Source organism: Odocoileus virginianus, chromosome 17, assembly GCF_023699985.2.
Source record: "Odocoileus virginianus isolate 20LAN1187 ecotype Illinois chromosome 17, Ovbor_1.2, whole genome shotgun sequence".
NCBI lineage: Eukaryota > Metazoa > Chordata > Mammalia > Artiodactyla > Cervidae > Odocoileus > Odocoileus virginianus.
The window spans coordinates 16,479,882-16,499,956 of record NC_069690.1 but is presented as its reverse complement, the minus strand read 5'-3'; the positions used below and the strand labels follow the sequence as shown (position 1 = coordinate 16,499,956).

The following is a 20,075-nucleotide window of genomic DNA, read 5'->3' as shown; positions in this document are numbered from 1 at the left end:
CAGTTCTTTGAAGGGTCTAACAAAAGGACACCCTTCCCTAATAGTTCTAAGTAAATGCCAAACAACATACGTGCAAATAGAGTGAAGTCCATTTTTTCAGCTAAATTTCATGAAAAGACCAAGCCAATCTGAGACTCTTAGTTCCTTTAACTTGAACATGCCTTAAAATGCTGTGACAAGGAATTAATTCAAAAAAGATATTTCTTGAAACCAAGTTTTGGTAACTGCAAATTTTTGCAAATTCAGTGAACTGGCCACTTGGCAAATTGACTTTTGGTGAATTGAATTAAAAAAAAAAATCTGTTCTTAAAAAACTGGAAAAAAAAAATCCCATATAATGAAATATCCACTGGCCTAACAACTTCCAAGTGCACCTACAGTATAGTCCTGTCAACCACATGTGTGATGGTGAACTGATTTTTGACAAATCAGCCTTCTTTGAATCATACACGATCTAGTGTCAAACAAGGTCACGTGGTGTGAAGGTCACAGGGAGGCTGGCGCTGCATTTCAGCGACATGGGCCCCGGATCCGTCAGATTCTCCTCTACGCTGTCTCTGCTTCTGTGTGGGTCAGCTATGCCATGGTTGCTGACAGCTTCCTCCACCTTTGGAAGTGTGGCTGCCCCAGCCCCCGGGTGTCCAGAGAGGCAGTGACCTGAGCATCTTCTCTGGACTGAGGCCCAGCGATCTCGAGGAAGGGAGAAGTGGTGCAGCGTGGGCCACGTGCCACCCCTGCACTATTCATCTCTGCCAGGGCGTCAGGGATGCGAGGATGTGGTGCCCCGGTGGGAACTATGGAGATGAGAGACCAGGACAGAGAGGTTCCAGAAGGGGCTGCTGGACAGACCAAACGACCGATGTCCCCACACTCAAGTGCCGCCTCCCTCTATTTAGTGTTACTGTCATCTACCCCTGGAGAAACTTCTCTCCCTGAAAAACGGCTGTAGAATGCAGCAAAGCTCCTGTAAACCTCTTACTTCCTTGCTGTTCCTGGGGGCAAAAATCTAGGTCTTTCTCATCTTAGGGATTATCTTTTTTGGCCAATAACTATATATTTTGGGTAACCAAATTAACAGCAGGGACGTTACAAATGGTAAGGAATTCTGCTATCGCTCTTGCTCCTTTGAGGACTTTTGATTTCTAGTTTTATTACTGAGAGTTGCACTAGTCTTTCTACTCTCTACCATACTAGTTCTTTCTCCACTTAATTCATTCTTTTTGGCATATGGGGGCCGCGGATGTATATCAACTAGTGTCTTCAAGTTTCCATTTCCCTTTTTAAGCGGATAATTGTTTTGCTCTCCTGAGCATGTTTAACATGGAAGATGATGGCATTTAACATTTAACATGGAAATGTCATTTAACATGGGAGATAACATGTTATTAGGCTTTGACTCACTGGTGTTGTATATACATATATATCTAAATATATTTTTAAAAATTTATTTATTTTTGGCTGCTCTGGGTCTTTGTTGCATAGGTTGGACTTTGTCTAGTTGTAGGGAGTGGGGGCTATCGTTTATTGTGGGCATGGGCTTCTCATTGCAGTGGCAGAATTTGTTGCAGAACATAGGTTCTAGGTGCGTGAGATTCAGTAGTTGTGGCACCTGGGTTTAGTTGCCCCTCAGCCTGCAGAACCTTCCCAGACCAGGGATTCAACCTGTGGCCCCTGCCTGACAGGCAGATTCTTAACCACTGGACTACCAAGAAAGTCACAGCATTATATACTTTAACACTTACGTTCTCCCTAGAACCTATATGATAAAGTTCAAATTCATTAGCTTGGGGTCCTATTTCAGCTACTTCTTTCCACCAAGCTTTTGCATCTTCTGTTCACTTCTCTGGGGAAAATCTTGCCCTGTCCCAACTGATAAAACTCCAGCCAGCCTTGGAGACCAATGGATGATCAGTTCATCCCCTGTGCTTCCATGGCCTGGCCCTGTCACAGCTCGTCTCAGGCAATGGAGTGTACACACCATCCCATCTTCCCCATGAGATCAAGAGCTATCTGAGGAAAAGGATCACACGGTCCATCTTTGTGTCCTTTCCACCCGCCATGACCAGACCTGCAGTGAACACATGGAGAATGGAGGCTGAATGATGGTATGAAAATATAGCAGTGTTTGTTTCAGATGAAATACTTGGTTAAGTAGCTATGCTTCCTATACAGTCGGTAAGACTTGAAATAAACACATGAAGAAAGCTTAAAAAAAAAAAAAAGCCCGTTCATTTAAATTTTCTCTCTGACAATTTAGGAAAAAATCCCAACAGCACAAACCAGGGTGTGAATTCACGAAAACTTCACAGGAAGAGATCCCCGTGAGTACATATTGCAACGTCTAGGGCTGGGCAAGTGCTCAGTTGCTTAGTCACTCAGTCGTGTCCGACTCTTCGTGACCCTATAGATGGACTGTAGCCTGCCAGTCTCCTCTGTCCATGGGATTTTCCTGGCAAGAATACTGGAATGGGTTGCCATTTCCTCCTCCAGGGAATCTTCTCAAAACCCAGGGATTGAACCGGTGTCTCCTGCAGTGGCAGGCGGATTCTTTACTGCCGAGCTGCTGGGGAAGCTTATGGGCCTTCAAAAAAGTAATACGATTACCCTAAATGTACCACATCTCCCTGCAGTGATGCTGAAAAGATGATCAGTTTTCCAGTACTTTTGGATTTTCTCTTTCAACATGAATAGCAAAGATGGCTATGTCATAAAGCAAATAACTATCTTTGATCTGCACAAAAGTCTTCAGTAAATCTCCATCATAAGAGCAGGTAAAGCTGAGGATGACTGTGCACCCCTGCATGTCCTCAGAGAGGGCTTTTGTCCTTGGGCAGCTGCTTCTCAAGGCAGACGGCACAGTGTAGGGAGAAGAAATGGAAAGTCGGTAGATGGTTCACCGTCCTCAGCAGCTGATACACCTCAATGCTGTTTGATTCTGGTCCTGCCTGAGTCACACTGAAAAGCTTTTAAGACTTTGCTCTGTGTTCTTTTGTGTACAGCGGATGGGTGTGACTATACAGAAATGGGTTAAGTTCATTCCATGGAGGCCTGTTACTGCAGGTGGGGTATCCCATCTGGAAATGGGCAGGCAGGTCCTAAGGGCAAACTTTGTAGGGTCACTAAAGACCATTGCTTAGAGTGAGGGATGGCTCTTTCTGGGGCAAGCAGAGGTGGCAGACAGAATGCTGGTTCCGCCAATTCTCATCTCATTTCTCATCTCCACCCTCCTTCACTCCTTTCTCTGAACCTCAGCCCGTTCCTCACCCTGCCTCTCTTCACTGGGGCATGAGGGGATGCTACTGTTGCACCTGATTTGATAATAATCATTTTAAAAGCACAAAGGTTTCGTGGTTTGCTTTTTTTTTTTTAAATGTTACCTTTGTCACAATGGCCATACGAAAATATCACGTGTTCATCCTGGCCATTTTCTAAGTCAGTTCATGAAACCAATGAGAATTGCTTGGGTAGCTCACTAAGGGTGTAGATTCCTAGAAATTAGGATTTACTGATAGAAGGGGCCCAGGGATTTGCCTTGTGAATAAGCACTTCAGGTGATTTCAGTGCAGATGCCACCCATACCTTAAGGAGCCCTGATAAAGACTGTTCTTATTTTTTTCATGGCAAATGCTATTTCTTTGTAAGGAAATACCATAATATGTTAAATATTTTAAAAATGTGCCTATTTTGATGGACTTCTATGGTTTCTATGTTTTCACAGTTAGTAATAATGCTGCATTATTAGTTTCTTCTGCCCAGTGTCACTTTCTGCTTCTTTTGTGAAATGCTGGCCTCATATACTTCACCTCCAAACGTTCCCACCCAGCTCTATCTTGCCCTGTACCAAAAAGGGTTCTGCCCCTGGGTTTTCTGAAGACTTTCATATTCTGAGAAGACCCACTTGTCTGGTCAAAGTGACTGCCCCTGGGATAGGCATCTCACCCACATGGTGACAATCTTGTTATGCTGACACAGGAAGATTTTCTTCTAGTATGTTTTAAACTAACACATTTTATTGAATATATGATGCCTTGCCTGTAAGATGTATCCTTTGTGTATCACTAAGATGTTGTCCATTATCACTGTAAGAATCCACCAATGCTAAATCACGCCCCAATTTCAGAGATGCTAAAATTTTTAAAAATGTATTCTTAAAATCACTAAAACATCTTTCTTTTGCTCAGTGTGTTTCTCTTTTTCAAGTACACCTATTATTTGAATGTAAATCTTTTGTTCTCTGTCTTCTATATCTGTCAACTTCTTTGTTACTATACCCTTCCTCTGTATACCAAGAGACCTTCTTAAACTTTTCTTTCATATCAATTCTGTTTTCTGCAATACCAATTGTGTTACTGCTGCATTTTCATTTTCATTTAAATTTTTTGATATCTTTTCTTATTTCATTCAAATAATTGGACATTTTTCTTTCTCAGCTTGCTCCTTTTCATCTCAGTCTGTCATGCAATCTTTGGTCTGTTTATGTAGAATCCTTGCTTTCTTAAATTGTATTCAGACTATAGTTTCTATAATGTGAATTTTCTGTTATAATACTTTTCGGAAATACACTTTTTCTTTCAAGGCTGTGGTCTGTGTCTGTCTCACTGCTACTGACTTTCTCTATAGGTCTCATAAATAAGGAGACAGTTCTGGTGTTCTCACACAAGAAGGGCATATGGATTTTTTGGAGTCTTTCTTACTGTCCACCTGTTTGCAGTTAGAATTCATTTTTCAGCTTTAAAAACAATATTTGTTTATTTTTGGCTGCTCTGGGTGGGCTTCCTCTGGTTGTGACAAGCGGGGGCTGCTCTACAGTCGTAGTGTGTGAGCGTCTCATTGCGGCTGCTCCCCTGTCGCAGAGCACGGGCTCCGGGGTGCTCCGTGCATGCGGGCTGAGCGGCTGTGGCACAGAGGCTTAGCTGCTCCTCAGCATGTGGAGTCTTCCCGGCCAGGATCGTACCCATGTCCCGTACAACCGCAGGTGATTCTTAACCACTGGAACACCAGAGAAGGCCCATTTCTTGGTTTTTCAGCTGGAGAGCTCGTTAATGGACACAACCGCTAGATGTGGAAGCCTTTTATTTATTATCAAGCAGCTGACCTAAGTGGAAATCCCTATATCTTGCTTCCTTGTCAGCTTACTGACAAGGAGAGTTTGAAATTATTTATAGTTATTTAAAAAAATAAGTAAATTACTGCTTATTTTTTTTTTAAAGTAAACGAAAAGCTGCAACTCCCAGCATACAACATACCCATGGCTCTTCCAGCCCATAGGTCTTTTAGTTGCTAATTTAGTATCCTGAAATACCTCTTCACTTCTGTAACCAGATGTACTACATTGCTCAGAGTGGTAATCCTGCAATTGGTAGACGATGAGAGGTGTTCATAAGGGGAAGAAAAATGTCAGGGTTCCTCCTTTCCTTCATTTGGAAGGAGGACTAAGTTACCACCCTCTGGTGGACAAGAGGCATACAGTAGTGGGAAAGGACTAGAAGTGTCCTGTGGCCCAAGGGGGACAGCGGTCAGCCCCTGTTTTCACCGGTTATCTACTGGGAGCCTTCTGAGTGCCAGGAATGTTCTGAACATTAGGGAAACTGCAGTGAACAATGCAGTCCCTGCTTACTTGGGGCTTGTATTCTACTTGGAATACATACAATAAATAAGCGACTAAAGTCAGAGTGTCAGAGGACATGAAAGCCATGGGGAAAACTCAGCAGGGGAGGCGACAGGGAGTCCTGTGGTGGGTGGACTGCTCTCCTCTATAGGATGGCAGAGAAGGCCTGACAGGTGACATGTGAACAGGCGTGAAGGATGTCCCTCTGAGCAGGCATCTGGTTGAGCAAGGTTTCTAGTTTCCAGTACTAGTAAGGACAGTGGCATCTCTTTCTATGTTTTCATGTATATGTACCTCTATTGGAAAGCAGAGGCGGGTGAATGGTGGTCACTCACTTTTCCATCACCGTGAATCAGATGACTTTGATAATTATAATTTTTTTCTTTTTTTTTTTTTGCTCCATGGGGGATCCTAGTTCTCTGACCAGGGATGGAACCCACGCCCTCTGTACTGGAAGTGCAATCTTAACGACTGGACCACCAGGGAAGTTCCAATAATTATCATTTTAAATGGCTCCAATAGTCTGTTCAGGAGATGGACCATAATTTAATTAACCCATCTTCTATTTAGCTGACTCTTGAACAACACAGGTTTGAACTGCCCAGGTCTACTTAGATATATGGATTTTTTTTTCAGTAAATACTACTTGTTGTTGCTGTTCAATCGCCAAGTTGTATCTGAGTGTTTGAGACCCCATGGACTGCAGCACGCCAGGCTCCTCTATCCTCCACTATCTCCCAGAGTTTGCTCAAATTCATGTCCATTGAGTTGGTTGTGCTATCTAACCATCTCATCTTCTGCCGCCCCCTTCTCCTCTTGCCCTCAATCTTTCCCAGCACCAGGGTCGTTTCCAGTGAGGAACACACAATTCCCTAGCTGGCTGAATTAATGGATACAGAACTGTGGATACTGAGGGTGGAGTATAGGACTTGAACATCTGTGGATTTTCCGCCAGAGGGTCTTTGAGCCAATGCCCCCTGGATTCTGAGGGACAACCATAGTTGTCTATCTACATTATTTTCAACTGTCTTTCTTTTATCAGCTCCACTGATGGCTCAGATGGTGAAGAATCTGCAAAGAAGGAGACCTGGGTTTGATTGCTGGGTCAGGAAGATCCCCTGGAGAAGGGAATGGCAACCCACTCCAATATTCTTGCCTGGAAAATCCCATGGACAGAGGAGCCTAGAGGACTACAGTCCATGGGGTCTTTCTTTTACTTACATATTTTTAGTAGGAATATAAACTACTCTGATTAGTAGCCAGGCATTCAAGGGAAGCAGCTTGGGAATACAGATTCAGAGCTAGGAACACGGGTACCCGGGCTCAGGGGTGGAGGAGCGTGGGGAATGAGGAGGAGCAGGAAGGCGTGAGCACTAGAGTGCAGAACAGACAGGGCCAGGAGCAGAGGGCTTTGTGAGCTGGCCTTTCCCCTCCCTTTCACCTCTGCTCAGGAGGCCTCCTCTCCCCCTGCTCCCGTGGCCATCGCCAATGCCCTGCTTATCAGTCTGATTCTACCCATAGTTCAAGTGTGGGTTAAAAAGAACATAAGCAAGGGACTTCCCTGATAGTCTGATGGCTAAGACTCCGTGCTCCCAATGCAAGGGGCCTGGGTTCAATCCCTGGCAGGGGAACTCGATCCCACATCCCGCAACTAAGAGTTCCTGTGCCACAACTAAAGACCCCACATGCAGATACTAAAGAGACTGCTTACGAAAAACAAGCAGCAGGTGGCACTGACTCCTGGCTTGCATCCACAGAAATAGAATGGGGAAAATGAGAAGGTTCTGTGCCTAAGACTGGGGTTATACTGAGGTTTCCAGCATCCAGACAGGCAAATGCCTGGACAGCTGCTTAGGGCAGATGGGTCCTTTGACAGCTTAATATTGCAGAGTTTCTGGTGCCTCTGTAGTTAGGGCAGCCAACGTGAGGCCATCTGTTTACTAGTGGGCAGAAAAGCTCATCACCAGCAGGCAGTCACTGCTGAGCGTGAGATACAAACCAAAAGTCAAGTCAGCCACTTTCATCACCTCTGCAAAGCAAACTGGCCTGGGAAACCACTGGTACAAACCCCGCAGACAAAGAAACCTCACTGCAGCGTCATGGGACCTTCACAATGGGATCCCACGAAACAGTTTTCTAGGAGGTTTTATTTGGGTTTATTTCAACATATTCAATGCCAGGAGAGAAACCATTTGCTTAGAAAGCTCTTTAGTTCTTTTCTACTTCTCTAAACAGGAAAGGAAAATAACCATGAATTTAGGGCCTTCTGTAATATACCTAAAAAGTAGCATGCTTTATTATTTAAATGAAAAAAATTTAGGTAAGTAATACATGTATTTGTTGCAAAAGGTTTATAATGAAAAATAAATAAATCTCCCTCCCATACTTCTTTCTCCTGGTACCCCATCTCCCCTCTCCAGAGACAAACAGAATTACTCATTTCCTGAATGTCTTTCTGAATATGGCTTATAATATACATAATTGTTGGAGGAAGAAATGGCAACCCACTCCACTACATTCTTGCCTGTAGAATCCCATGGACAGAGGAGCCTGGTGGGCTACAGTCCATGGGGTCACGAAAGAGTCGGACAACACTGAAGTGACTTAGCACATACATACTTGCGTGTGTGTGTAACAATTTTTTAATTGCCTGTATTTAAAATGAACAAAGCATATTATTAATAAAAGCTCTGGGAAGTACTGCAGTAAAGAACCTATTTAACTTCATCAGTGAATCCTAAACATACTTGACTTCAGGCCCCCTTCTTTTCTTCTTTATTGTAATTTCTGGTCTGTGGAATGTAGCCAGGACTTGCTGGTATGGCTGGATCAGGTGTTTCTGAAGGGCGTCTGTGCTGAATGGTCTCTGAGCCATGCTGGTTGTTAAATATTGTAAATGTCACACCTCAGAATATACTTCATTAAAAGACTGCCTTCCAATGTTTTAGAAAATGTGAAATGTGTGGGTGAGTTCTTGCAGAGGCAGAAATAACGGGTCCAGGTTAAGGAAAGACTGAAGGAGGTGAGAGTAAGGCTAATTTATATTTAGTTGAATTCAGTTTCAGGTTAGTATGGGGAAAAATGCCAGGAAACGGCTTGCTTCAATTTGTGAGAGAAGATGGTCACGAGAAATTCATTAGGTAGAGGAGAAAGTCATAAGCTTTATCATTTTTGTCTTTGTTTTTAATCATGAAATATTTCATACATAAATGTGTCTTTCATCTAGAAGTTTGATTTGAATCTCTTTTTAAAAAATATTTTCCATGTCTGTAGTTAACTTTTGAACACCTGAAATTTAGTTATAATAACTGCTGTATCTGCTAATTCTCACACCTTTGTCAGTTGTGGGTTGGTTTCCATTGGATAATGGTTTTCCCCTTGTACTGGATCACACTGTCCTGCCTATTTGTATGCCTAATAATTCTTGATTAGATGTCAGACAGTGTGAATTCTGCCTTGCTGGGGGTGGATACTTGTGCATTGCTATAAATATTCATGAGCTCTGTTCTAGGACATAGTTAAACTACTTGGTAGCAGTTTGATCCCTTTGGGTCTTGCTTTTAAGACTTATTTGGAACTTGAGGGGGATCCTACACAGATCTCCAGCATCCCCTCTCTGTGGTCTTCTGTCCTCTCTGGCCTCTGTCCTGAAAACTTCAGTTGCCTTGATCTTCCAGACTCTTGTCTCTATCTCCTGAACTCAGGGAGTCCCTTCCTAGCCCCTTGTTCTGATATGTGGCTGGAATTTTGTTCATGGACTTTACGCCCTAATCCTTTCTCTTTAAAGTTTTAAAGACAGTGACTCCTGTTCAGATTCAGTCTATCAATGGTATGTTTTGTTATTTTGGGCCTTTTCCTCCCAACTTTTAACTAGAGAACTTCTTAGAATGTATTTTAAGGAAATTCTCTTAAAGATAAAGTACTGGTCTGGAGTTAAATTCTTACCACCTTTGGATTTACAAAATTAACCCAGGGACAAGAAAGATTACATGCCACATCATTATGCTTATAAAATACAATATGATTTTTAAAGTTACAACAATGCTCTGATACTTGACAATAAAGAAATACAGCTAGGAAAAAAAAATCAAATTAACCGTTTCTCAAGAAGTCAACAGCAAGTTGACTATAGTTCCAAGTCAAAATTTCCAAGCATGAATTTTCTAGGGGAAGACAGAAGGATTTTTTTCCCCTCTCATTTGTACTTTAGTTCTTAATTCATAGAATTAGGAACATAGGATAGGGACATAAAAAAAAAAGACAAAAAGAGCTCATACAGCTCAATATATATACATACACACCCAATCAAAAAATGGGCAGAAGGTCTAAAAAAGCATTTCTACAAAGAAGACATACAGATGGCCAAAAGGCACATAAGAAGATGCTCAACATTGCTAATTATAAAAGAAATGCAAATCAAAACTACACCTCACATGGGTCAGAATGGCCATCATTAAAAAGTGTACAAATAATAAATGGTAGAGAGGGCGTGGAGAAAATGGAACCCTCCTACTCTGTTGGTGGGAATGTAAGTTGGTACAGCTACTATGGAGATTAGAATGGAAGTTCCTTGAAATACTAGAAATAGAGCTACCATATGATCTTGCAAACCCTCTCCTGGGTATATATCTGGAGAAAACAACAATTCGAAAAGATACATATGCTGAATGTTCACAGAAGCACTATTTACAATAGCCAAGATGTGGAAGCAACCTAAATGTCCATCAACGGATGAATGTGCTATATATACACACTGGAATACTACTCAGCCATGAAAAGAATAAAATAACTCTATTTGCTGCAACATGGACGGACCTAAAGATGAACATACTAAGTGAAATAAGTCAGATAAAGACAAATACCGGTATGCTATCACTTATACTCGGAATCTAAAATATGATACAAATGAACTTATTTACCAAGCAAACAGATTCATAGACACAGGAAATAAACTTACATTACCAAAGAGGAAAGGGGGTAAAGGAGGGACAAATTAGAAGTTTGGGATTAACAGATACACATATTGTATATAAAATAGACAACCAATAAGGACCTACTGTATAGCACAGGGAACTATACTCAATATTTTGTAATAACCTATAAAAGAAAAGAATCTAAAAAAATAGATCTATATGCATGTATAACTGAATCTCTTTGTTGTACATCTATACAGGAAACACTGTAAATCAATATACTTCAATAAAAAATATAAAAGGAATAATTAAAAAATCCCAGTATCTTGACAGCCTTCCTTCCCTCCATTTATACATTTTAAAGACATTTAAAATTCTTACATATATTAAAGATAGAAAGGTATCTCAGACAATATGCTAGGACAAGGAAGCCATTGATGGATTCCAGAACTAGACTCACATATTTCCACCACTGTAGAGGCATTTAACAGGAGTTGGAAATTAAGAAACAAGGACTCAGATTGAGCAAAAATACTTAAATGCCCCAGGCAAAAACTCTTTAGTAGTACAAGTATCCAAATGAAAGGCAACAAATTAAAATCCCTTTTAATTATCCATCTTTCGCTACAACTACATATTAAGAGGAAATGGACCTGCTTATTTGAGTTATAGACTTTATTGTAGAGATGACTTCTCCATGTCCTTCTCTTACATTCTAAACTCTTCAGTAGTTCTCTTAGCTTTATTTGGTAGACAGAAGGAAATTTTTCAAAGGCCTATATATTTATTGCTATCTTTTGGTAATTCCTTAGTCAGATTCTTATTTTCCACCAGGTGGCCACTCAACATCATTTCACTTATACCATTTAAAAGCATTTAATTATACAAGATATTGAAAGATCTGTTTTGGTCTAGAATACAGGGTTTAAGAGCATAAAATAAATGACCTCCGCAGCTCACTTCTAAAATTATTCTCCATGCATTTATCAGCAAAAAGGAACACTGTAGAATTACATGTGTGAACATCAGACACTAAATATGCCTTTGTTTAGAGAAAAACCTCCATCTCTAAAACAACTCCAATAAATAACCAGCCAAAAATCCCCTACTTAGAGTTATCCACTCACTGAACACCATCACCATCAGGATCTGTTCCCCGTTTTTCTTTCTTACATCACTGTCCACTACATAGACATACACAATCACACTAGGCATCATCTAGGTTTACTATGATGTTCTCTGACAATACCACATTCCCTCATGACTCCATGTTTTTGCAGAGGTAATTGCTTCTTAGAATTCCTTTAGTCTTTGTGGACCCACATGTCATCCTACACCTGCCTTCTAATTTGTTTATATTCATAGCAGATACTTGAATTGATTATACTCAGGATAAATGAGAAGCTGTGATACTAAGAATGTAAAGTAAGTTTTCTGTCTTTTGGATTTAATTACGTTTGGATTGGCAGTGAAGAAATCGCCATTGGGGAAATCTCTCACTGTTGGTTCAGCTGGAGGCTGGAAAAGCAGAGGATCATTCCTAATCTTGAAACTAAGCCGGGATGCTAATTTCGCCTTCTGCGAAACAGATGATTTAAGTTGTCCTTAAGAAGGAAAATAACTCAATATGCTAAAACTGGCATGAAACAAGTTCAGTGAGAATTATGATGAAAGATTTCATCTATTTTAAACTTGCCTTCGTTAAGCAAAAACCAAACTTTACCTCTTGAAATGATTCACCAGGACTCCAACCAGTTCTCCAATTCGACTCTCGTGGGTCGGCTGTTTGCTGAAGAGGCAGACAATTAGGTCTTTGTTGTCTTTTGTGTGGAACACGACAAGTTGGTCCTTTCCATTGGAGACGCTGAGACCGGTCAACTGCAAAGAAATAGAGCATGGAAAACTGTTGGGATGGTTCTCAAAACAAGGAATTTAGACAGTTTATAATGGTTTTACTCAGTAATACTGGTGACATTAATCTTTATCAAGTTTTATGAAACAAGCAGATGGAAAGAAATAATAAAGAACAAAAATTAATGAAATTAAAAGTAGAAAAACAATAGTGTAAAATCAATGAAACAAAGAGTTGGTTCTTTCAAGAGATAGGTGAAATTGTTAAATCTCTAATTTGAAAGAATAAAAGAGAGAAGACCTAATGAACCATATCAGGAATGGAAGAGGGGCTATTACTACAGACCACATAGACATTAAAAGGATAAAAAAGGAATATCTACAACAACTTAATGCATAAAATTCAACAACTTAGACAGAACCAAACCATTCCTTGCAAGCCACAAACTACCAAAACTCACCCAAGAAGAAATAGATAACCTGAAGCTTACTTTATCTATTGCAGAAATTAAATTTGTAGTTAAAAACCTTTCAAAAAAGAAAACTCCAGGCTCAGATGATTGCACTGGTAAACTCTACCAAATATTTAAAGAAGAAATAACATCTATTCTCCATGTCTCTTCTAGAAAATGGAAGAAAAGGAACACTTTATAACTCATTTTATGAGCATTGTCCTGAAACCAAAAATTGACAAAAGCAATACAAGAAAACTAAAAACCAGTATCCAATATCCTTCATGAACATGGATTTAATTAGACTGGCCAACAAAATATCAGCAAATCAAATCCCAAACTACATAAGAACAATGCCACATCATGACCAAGCGGAGTTAATCTAAGAAATGCATAGCTGGTTTTGTATTAAAAATATCAATCAATGTAATCCATCATAGCAACAGAATAAAAAAGAAAGCCACATGATTATATCAACTGACGCAGAAAAAGCATTTGACAAAATTCAACATCCATTCATGAAATAAATCTCTCAGCAAAAAGGATTAGAAGAGAATTCAACCTGAAAAATGACATCTACCAAAATGCCACAGCGAACATCATACTAAGCGGTGCAAGACTGAATGCTTTTCCCAAAGATCAGGAGCAGTGTACGGATTTCTGCTTTTACTGCTGCTGGGCACTTTCATACTGGAAGCCCTAGCCAGTGCATCAAGGCAGGTTTAAATAAGTTAAAAGGCATATAAATTAAAATGGAAGAAACAAATGACTTTATTTTCAGATGACATGATCGTCTATGTAGAAAGTCCCAAGGAATTTACAAAATAGCTCTTAGAACTAATATGTGGGTTTGGCAAGGTCACAAATACAAGGGCAACAGATAAAAATATTGCTATATGCCAGCAATGAAAAACTGGAAACAGGAATTTAAAACCAAAACCATCCACAACTCCCAAACCAAAAATACTTAGACATAAATCTAACAAAATGTGTATAGGATCTGTAAGCTGAGAACTATGAAAGGTTGATGAAAGAAGTCAAACAAAAAGGCTGATGACAGGAATAAAAGAAAATCTAAAAACGTGGAGGGAAATAATGTGTTTATAGGTTGAAAAACTCAATATGGTTGAATACTGTCAATTTTCCTCAAGTCAATCTGTAGATTTAATGCAATTCCGACCAAAATTCCAGCAGAATTTTTGATGGATATCAACAAGCTGATTCTAAAATATAGATGGAAAGGCAAAGAAACTATAACAGCAAAAGCAATTTGAAAATAAAAAAAGGACTTACAGTAGCTGATTTTCTTACTACAAAGTAAGAGTAATCAAGAAAGGTAATCATCAAGAAGATTGTCAAAGGAATAAAAACATAGATCAGTGGGAACAGAATGGAGAATTAGATATAATCTCACGTAAATACGACTGATTGATTTTTCACAAAAATGCAAAAGCAATTCAATGGAGAAAGGATCATTTGAGCATTTGGGTAACTCAGCATTTCTTGGGATTTGAACACCCACATGCCAAAAGAAATAAACATTGACCTAAATCTCACACTTTATGAAAAAGTAATTCAAAATGGGTCATAGATCTAAATGTAAAACCATAAAACTTTTAGAAGAAATCACAGGAGAAAATCTGTGACCTTGGACTAGGCAAAGATTTCTTAGAAATGACACCAAAAGCACAACCCAACAAAGAAAAAAAAATGTATAAAATTTAGAACTCTTCTCTGAAAAAGACACTGATAGGAGAATGAAAAGATAGCATACAGACTGGGGAAAAATATTTGCAGAGACATATCTGATAAAGGACCTATGTCCAGAATAAAGAACTCTTAAAATTCAACAATAAGAGAGCAAACAAACCAACTTAAAATGAGCAAGAGATCTGTAGTCACTTCACCAAAGAGGACCTATGGTGGCAAATAAGTCCATGCAAAGATGATCAACATTGTTAGCCATTAGGGAGATGGAAATTAAACTACACCAAGATATCACTACAAGCCTATCAGAATGGCCAAAATCAAAACAAAACAAAGAGGAAGATGAACAACAAAAGTGATAAGACCAAATGCTGGTGAGGCTGTAGAACAATCAGAGGAACTCTCACACATTGTTGGGAGGAATGTAAAATGGTACAGTCAGTGGGAAAACAGACTGGCACAGAATTACCACATGATCTAGAAATCTCAGTCCCAGGCATTTATCCCAGAGAAATAAAAACTTATGTTCAGACTTCCTTGGTGGCGCAGTGGATAAGAATCTGCCTACCAACACAAGGGACATGGGTTCGATCCTTGGTCCAGGGAGATCCCACATGCCGCGGAGCAGCTAAGCCTGTGTGCTACAATACCTGAGCTCACGAGCCACACCTACTGAGCCCATGTGCCTAAAGCCCGTGCTCCACAACAAGAGAAGCCACTGCAATGAGAAGCCCTCCTACGGCAGGCGAGAGTAACCCCTGCTCACTGCAACTAGAGAAAGCCTGCACAAAAAGCAACGAAGACCCAGTGCAGCCAAAAAAAAAAAAGCACAATTTATGTTCACGAAAAACTTACACACGCGTGTTTGCATGTGTGCGTGCTCAGTCGCTTCAGTCGTGTCCAACTCTGTGCCACGCTATGGACTACAGCCTGCCAGGCTCCTCTGTGCATGAGATTCTCCAGGCAAGAATACTGGAGTGGGTTGCCATGCCCTCCTCCAGGGGATCTTCCCAACCCAGGGATCGAACCCGCGCTGCCTGCATCTCCTGCACTGCAGGAAGATTATTTACCTACTGAGTCACCTGGTCTCAGTCATGAGTGTTTAAAGCAGTTGTATTCATAAGTGCCCCCAACTGAAAACAACCAGAATATCCATCAACAGGTGAATAAACACACTGTGATACATCTATATGATGGAATGCTATTCAGCAATAAAAAGGAATGAGCTAATAATACAAATCATGAATATGCAACACCAGGGCTTGTTTTCAAAGGCATCTGCTGAGAGAAGAGAAAGCAGCCAGTCTCAAAGGTTACATTACTGTATGACTCCATTTATGAGATATTCTGGAACAGATCTGTCAGGGTTTGGAATCAGGTGGAGTCTGACACAAGGAGTTTTGGGGGGCAATGGAATGACTGTGCATCTTCACTGTGGTGGAATGCCAGAAATCTATGCATGTATGAAGACCCATAGACCTGTATACCATCACCACTACCAAACTTTATTTATTATATGCAAATTTAGGAGATATAGCTCCTTGGTTGTTTTGATCACTAGATCTACTTTGCTCAAATAAAGCAGGTACCTGAGTGGCCTCTCACTCTGGGGTTTGTTCTCTGACTGCAGAAAATACCAAAGTGCCACCTCCTGGCCACCACAGGCGCTGTGAGCTGGTCTGGCAATCACCATTGACAGGATATCCACTGGGGGCAATGCAGAGTGCCAGGCAGCCTGGGGTGGGGATGGAAGTACAGAAGATGGAGAAGGTATACTCTTCTCTTCTACGGGGATTTGTGACCCAGTTGGATGAGTGGAAGAGACAAATACCCAACAGCTGAAGAACTTTTAACAGTTCATGCATTTGGAAGACCATTTAGTCTCATGCCCATATTTTACAGATAAGAAAACTGAGGCTCGAAGACATGAGCTGATTTGCAGACCTTGAAACTAGAACACAAGCTTGCAGACTGACCCAGATCCATGTTCCTTCTATCACAGTAGACTTTTCCAAATATCATGTACAAATGAACATAAGCTGTAAAAATAAGTATCCCTAAATGTCATGGAAATAAACTTTCAGAGAAGGTGAGTTTTTAGGTTGATTTTAAAGAATACCGGGGATGGTGCTCAAGGGAGAGAAGGGAAAATATTCATGGAATTGGAAATCATTTCACAAACCTACAAAGATCATGGGCTTTAAAAAAAATATTATTTTTAATTGACTGATGATTGGTTTACAATACTGGTTTGATTTCTGTCATACATCAACATGAATTAACCGTAGGTGTACCTATGTCTCCTCCCTCTTGGATCACTGGCTTTTTAAGGCCCATGTAAGAGAATATATAAATCTTTCTCTCACTTCAATGTATCTCATCCAGATGATTTTTTGTTTAGTGTATACTTTTTTAAAAAAATAAACTAATTTTATTTTTTTAATTTATTGGCTGTACTACATGGCATGTGGGATCTTAGTTTTTCGACCAGGGGTTGAACTTGCCCTCTGTCCTGCATGGAAGCGTAGAGGTTTAACCACTGGACCACAGGGAAGTTCCTACATTGGCTTTTTAAAAACTTCTTTAAAAAATATTTTATTGAAGTATAATTGATTTACAGTGTAATGTTAATTTCTGCTGTATAGCAAAGTGACTCAGTTATACGTGGGCTTCCCTTGTGGCTCAGCTGGTAAAGAATCCGCCTGCAATATGGGAGACCTGGGTTCGATCCCTGGGTTGGGAAGATCCCCTGGAGAAGGGGAAGGCTACCCACTCCAGTATTTTGGCTTGGAGAATTCCATACACTGTACAGTCCATGGGGTTGCAAAGAGTCGGACGTGACTGAGTGACTTTCACTTTCTTTGTTATACATATGTGTATATATATATATGCATATATGCATATATTTTTTTTTCATTTCTTTTCCATTAAGGTTTTTCACAGGATATTGAATAAAGTTCCCTGTGCTATACAGGAGGAGCTTGTTGTTTACCCATCCTATACATACTACTTTGCATCTGCTAATCCCAAACTCCCAATTCTTCCCTTCCCCACCCCCAGATGATTTTTATATGACTAAATTAAAAACATCATTTTCATTAAAAAAACATGCTGTGTCTATGATGCTTCACTCTCCTTTGATTATTTTATATGCAAAATGCAAACTTGAATTGATGAAGCACTTCACAGGAGAGCTTGATTAAAGCCTAATAAAATGAGAATTCTAATAGCAGTAACTTTGCCGGCACATCCCAGCAACATTAGCTGCAGGGGTTCGGGGAAAGGGACCGATGCAGCTGTGAATGCTGAAACCATCCAGGGAGGGGATCCCTTCTGCATGCTGTCTAGGTCAGAGCAGAGGCCTTTCTGATGGTTTTCTGAGCCACCTTCCCACCTCAGGGGGTAGGTTTCCCTTCCTGCCCTTCCCTATTCCTCCCTGTCTGGGTGACTTCACCTGGCATAGGAATTCCTCATGTGTGTGTTCAGGGCTTACGGGCGTACCAGAGTCCCAGCAGAAAATAGGGCAAACAGCACCTACTTTCCTCTGCTGCACAAATAATGAAAGATTAAGTCCCCGTTGTCACCAAAGCAAGACAAATAGCATCTAGGATGTCTCTTTTGTTCTGGGAGACAGGATGCTAGGTGGGGGAAAGCAGCGGAGTAAAGTATGACCTGGGTGGCATCTCCATTTAGCCACGCGAGCTTGAGAAAATCATTTAATTTGGAGGGCAACTCTTTCCTTTTCTGCAAAATAAGGATTCTACTAGATGCTCTATCTGCCTCATAAGTCTGTAGTAAAGACCGAATAGGAGCAACTCTGGATGCAAAAAAGATAAATAAACAAAACTCCTCTGCCTTCAAGGGTCTTTACACTCTAAGAGAAGATATGCCAGCCAAATCTGAAAAACTACAGAAGTACCATGCCAAGGGAAGCTATTGCATGCAATTACATCAGTTAGAGAAGGGATCTTACCTTAGAGATCTCTGGGCACCCAAAACACACAAATAAGTTCTCTAAACAAAAGTGAAACTCCTTATCAAGGCTTCCCCTACTAGCTGCCTTCTTATTTCTCATAATCCAGGAGATCTCTATGCTGTGATAAATCTAAACCTTCCTCCTCTTTGGTTTTAAAGGTTTGAGCAGGGCAGATATAATCTCTGATGGTCATCTAACTCAGTTCTCCCAGACTCTCTTCCGTATGGATAATCAAACAGTGAACACAACCAGATAAGCAAAAAGAATGTGTAACTTTCCAATCATTAGTAAAAACAGAATCGATAAAACTTGAACAACAACAACTAGATAAGAAGAAGGAAATAGCAGGGAAGTATTAAAAATGGAAAGCGTGTGAATAACACAAATTTTAAAAAACCAAAATACTGTCATTTTCTGTAAGAAATGGGATATAACTCCTTTACTGGATGAAGATGGCTCACAGATTAGGTCAAAAACAAAATTTATACTCCATTTATAATGGAGTATAGATGTTTAGATGCATCTAAAACATAAAGACATGGAAAGACAAATGAAAGTATGGACAGAGATGTGCCAGGAAGAAAGTGAGGATGGGAATAGGAATAACAGGCAAAGCAGCATCCAAGGCAAAAACCACAAAACTTGTTTCTTTTATATTGACAAAAATGTAACAAAAAATGAAAGCCATCGTCTTCATGCAACTGAATAAAATGGTACTGAAACGAAGCAAAAACTGTTCTCATACAAAAGAAATGGATTGAATTGTGATGTTAGTGGGTGACCCAGTGCTGGGCAGTTCAAGTAGTCAAAAAGCAAATGAGTATGGAGACTGACTGAATAATCAACAGATTTGATTTCGTAGTTACATGAAAATCTTATACACATTTATTGTGGTCCCCAGAGCATTTAGACAGGGAGGCCTGGCGTGCTGCAGTCCATGGGGTCGCAAAGAGTTGGACATGACTGAGCGACTGAACTGAACTGAACTGATTATGTATTGGGCCAAAAATAACATTCCTCTTACCAGTTACAAAAAGTAGGATATGCACTGACCCTAGTCACAGTGAGGTAAAACTAGAAAATCATATAAAGGTTAACAGTAAAACAACCTTATTGTTGAGAATTATTTTTTTTAAAGTATCTCTTTAGGCTGGTTAAAGAGATGATAATTGCAATTACAGACAATAAAGAAGTTAATGAGAAAGAGAATTTTATATTAGTATTAATGGATGCAGTCAAAGCTACATTCAAAAGAAAACACATTGCCTTAAATACTTTTGTTATTAAACAAGAAAAAGGAAGTAAATTAAATGCCAAAATGAAAGTAGTGAAAGTGTTAGTAGCTCTGTTGTGTCCAACTCTTTCTTTGTGACTACATGTCCATGGAATTCTCCAGACAAGAATACTGGAGTGGGATGCCATTCCCTTCTCCAGAGGATCTTCCGGATCCAGGGCTCGAACCCAGGTCTCCTGCACTGCAGGCAGACTCTTTACCGACTGATCTATCAGGGAAGCCCAAATTAAATACCAAAAACCTAGATAAAGGACTGAAAAAAACCAATCAAAGT

General features: G+C 40.2%; 1 protein-coding gene across 1 annotated transcript in view; it reads right to left on the bottom strand.

Moving 5' to 3' along the window:
• The window catches only part of MYO1D (myosin ID), a 358,148-nt gene that overhangs the window by 88,995 nt on the left and 249,078 nt on the right, over window positions 1–20,075 (bottom strand). The window contains exon 22 of the mRNA XM_070478704.1: window positions 12,245–12,399. Within this exon, the coding sequence (XP_070334805.1) occupies window positions 12,245–12,399 (155 nt within the window). The remainder of the gene's footprint in view (window positions 1–12,244; window positions 12,400–20,075) is intronic.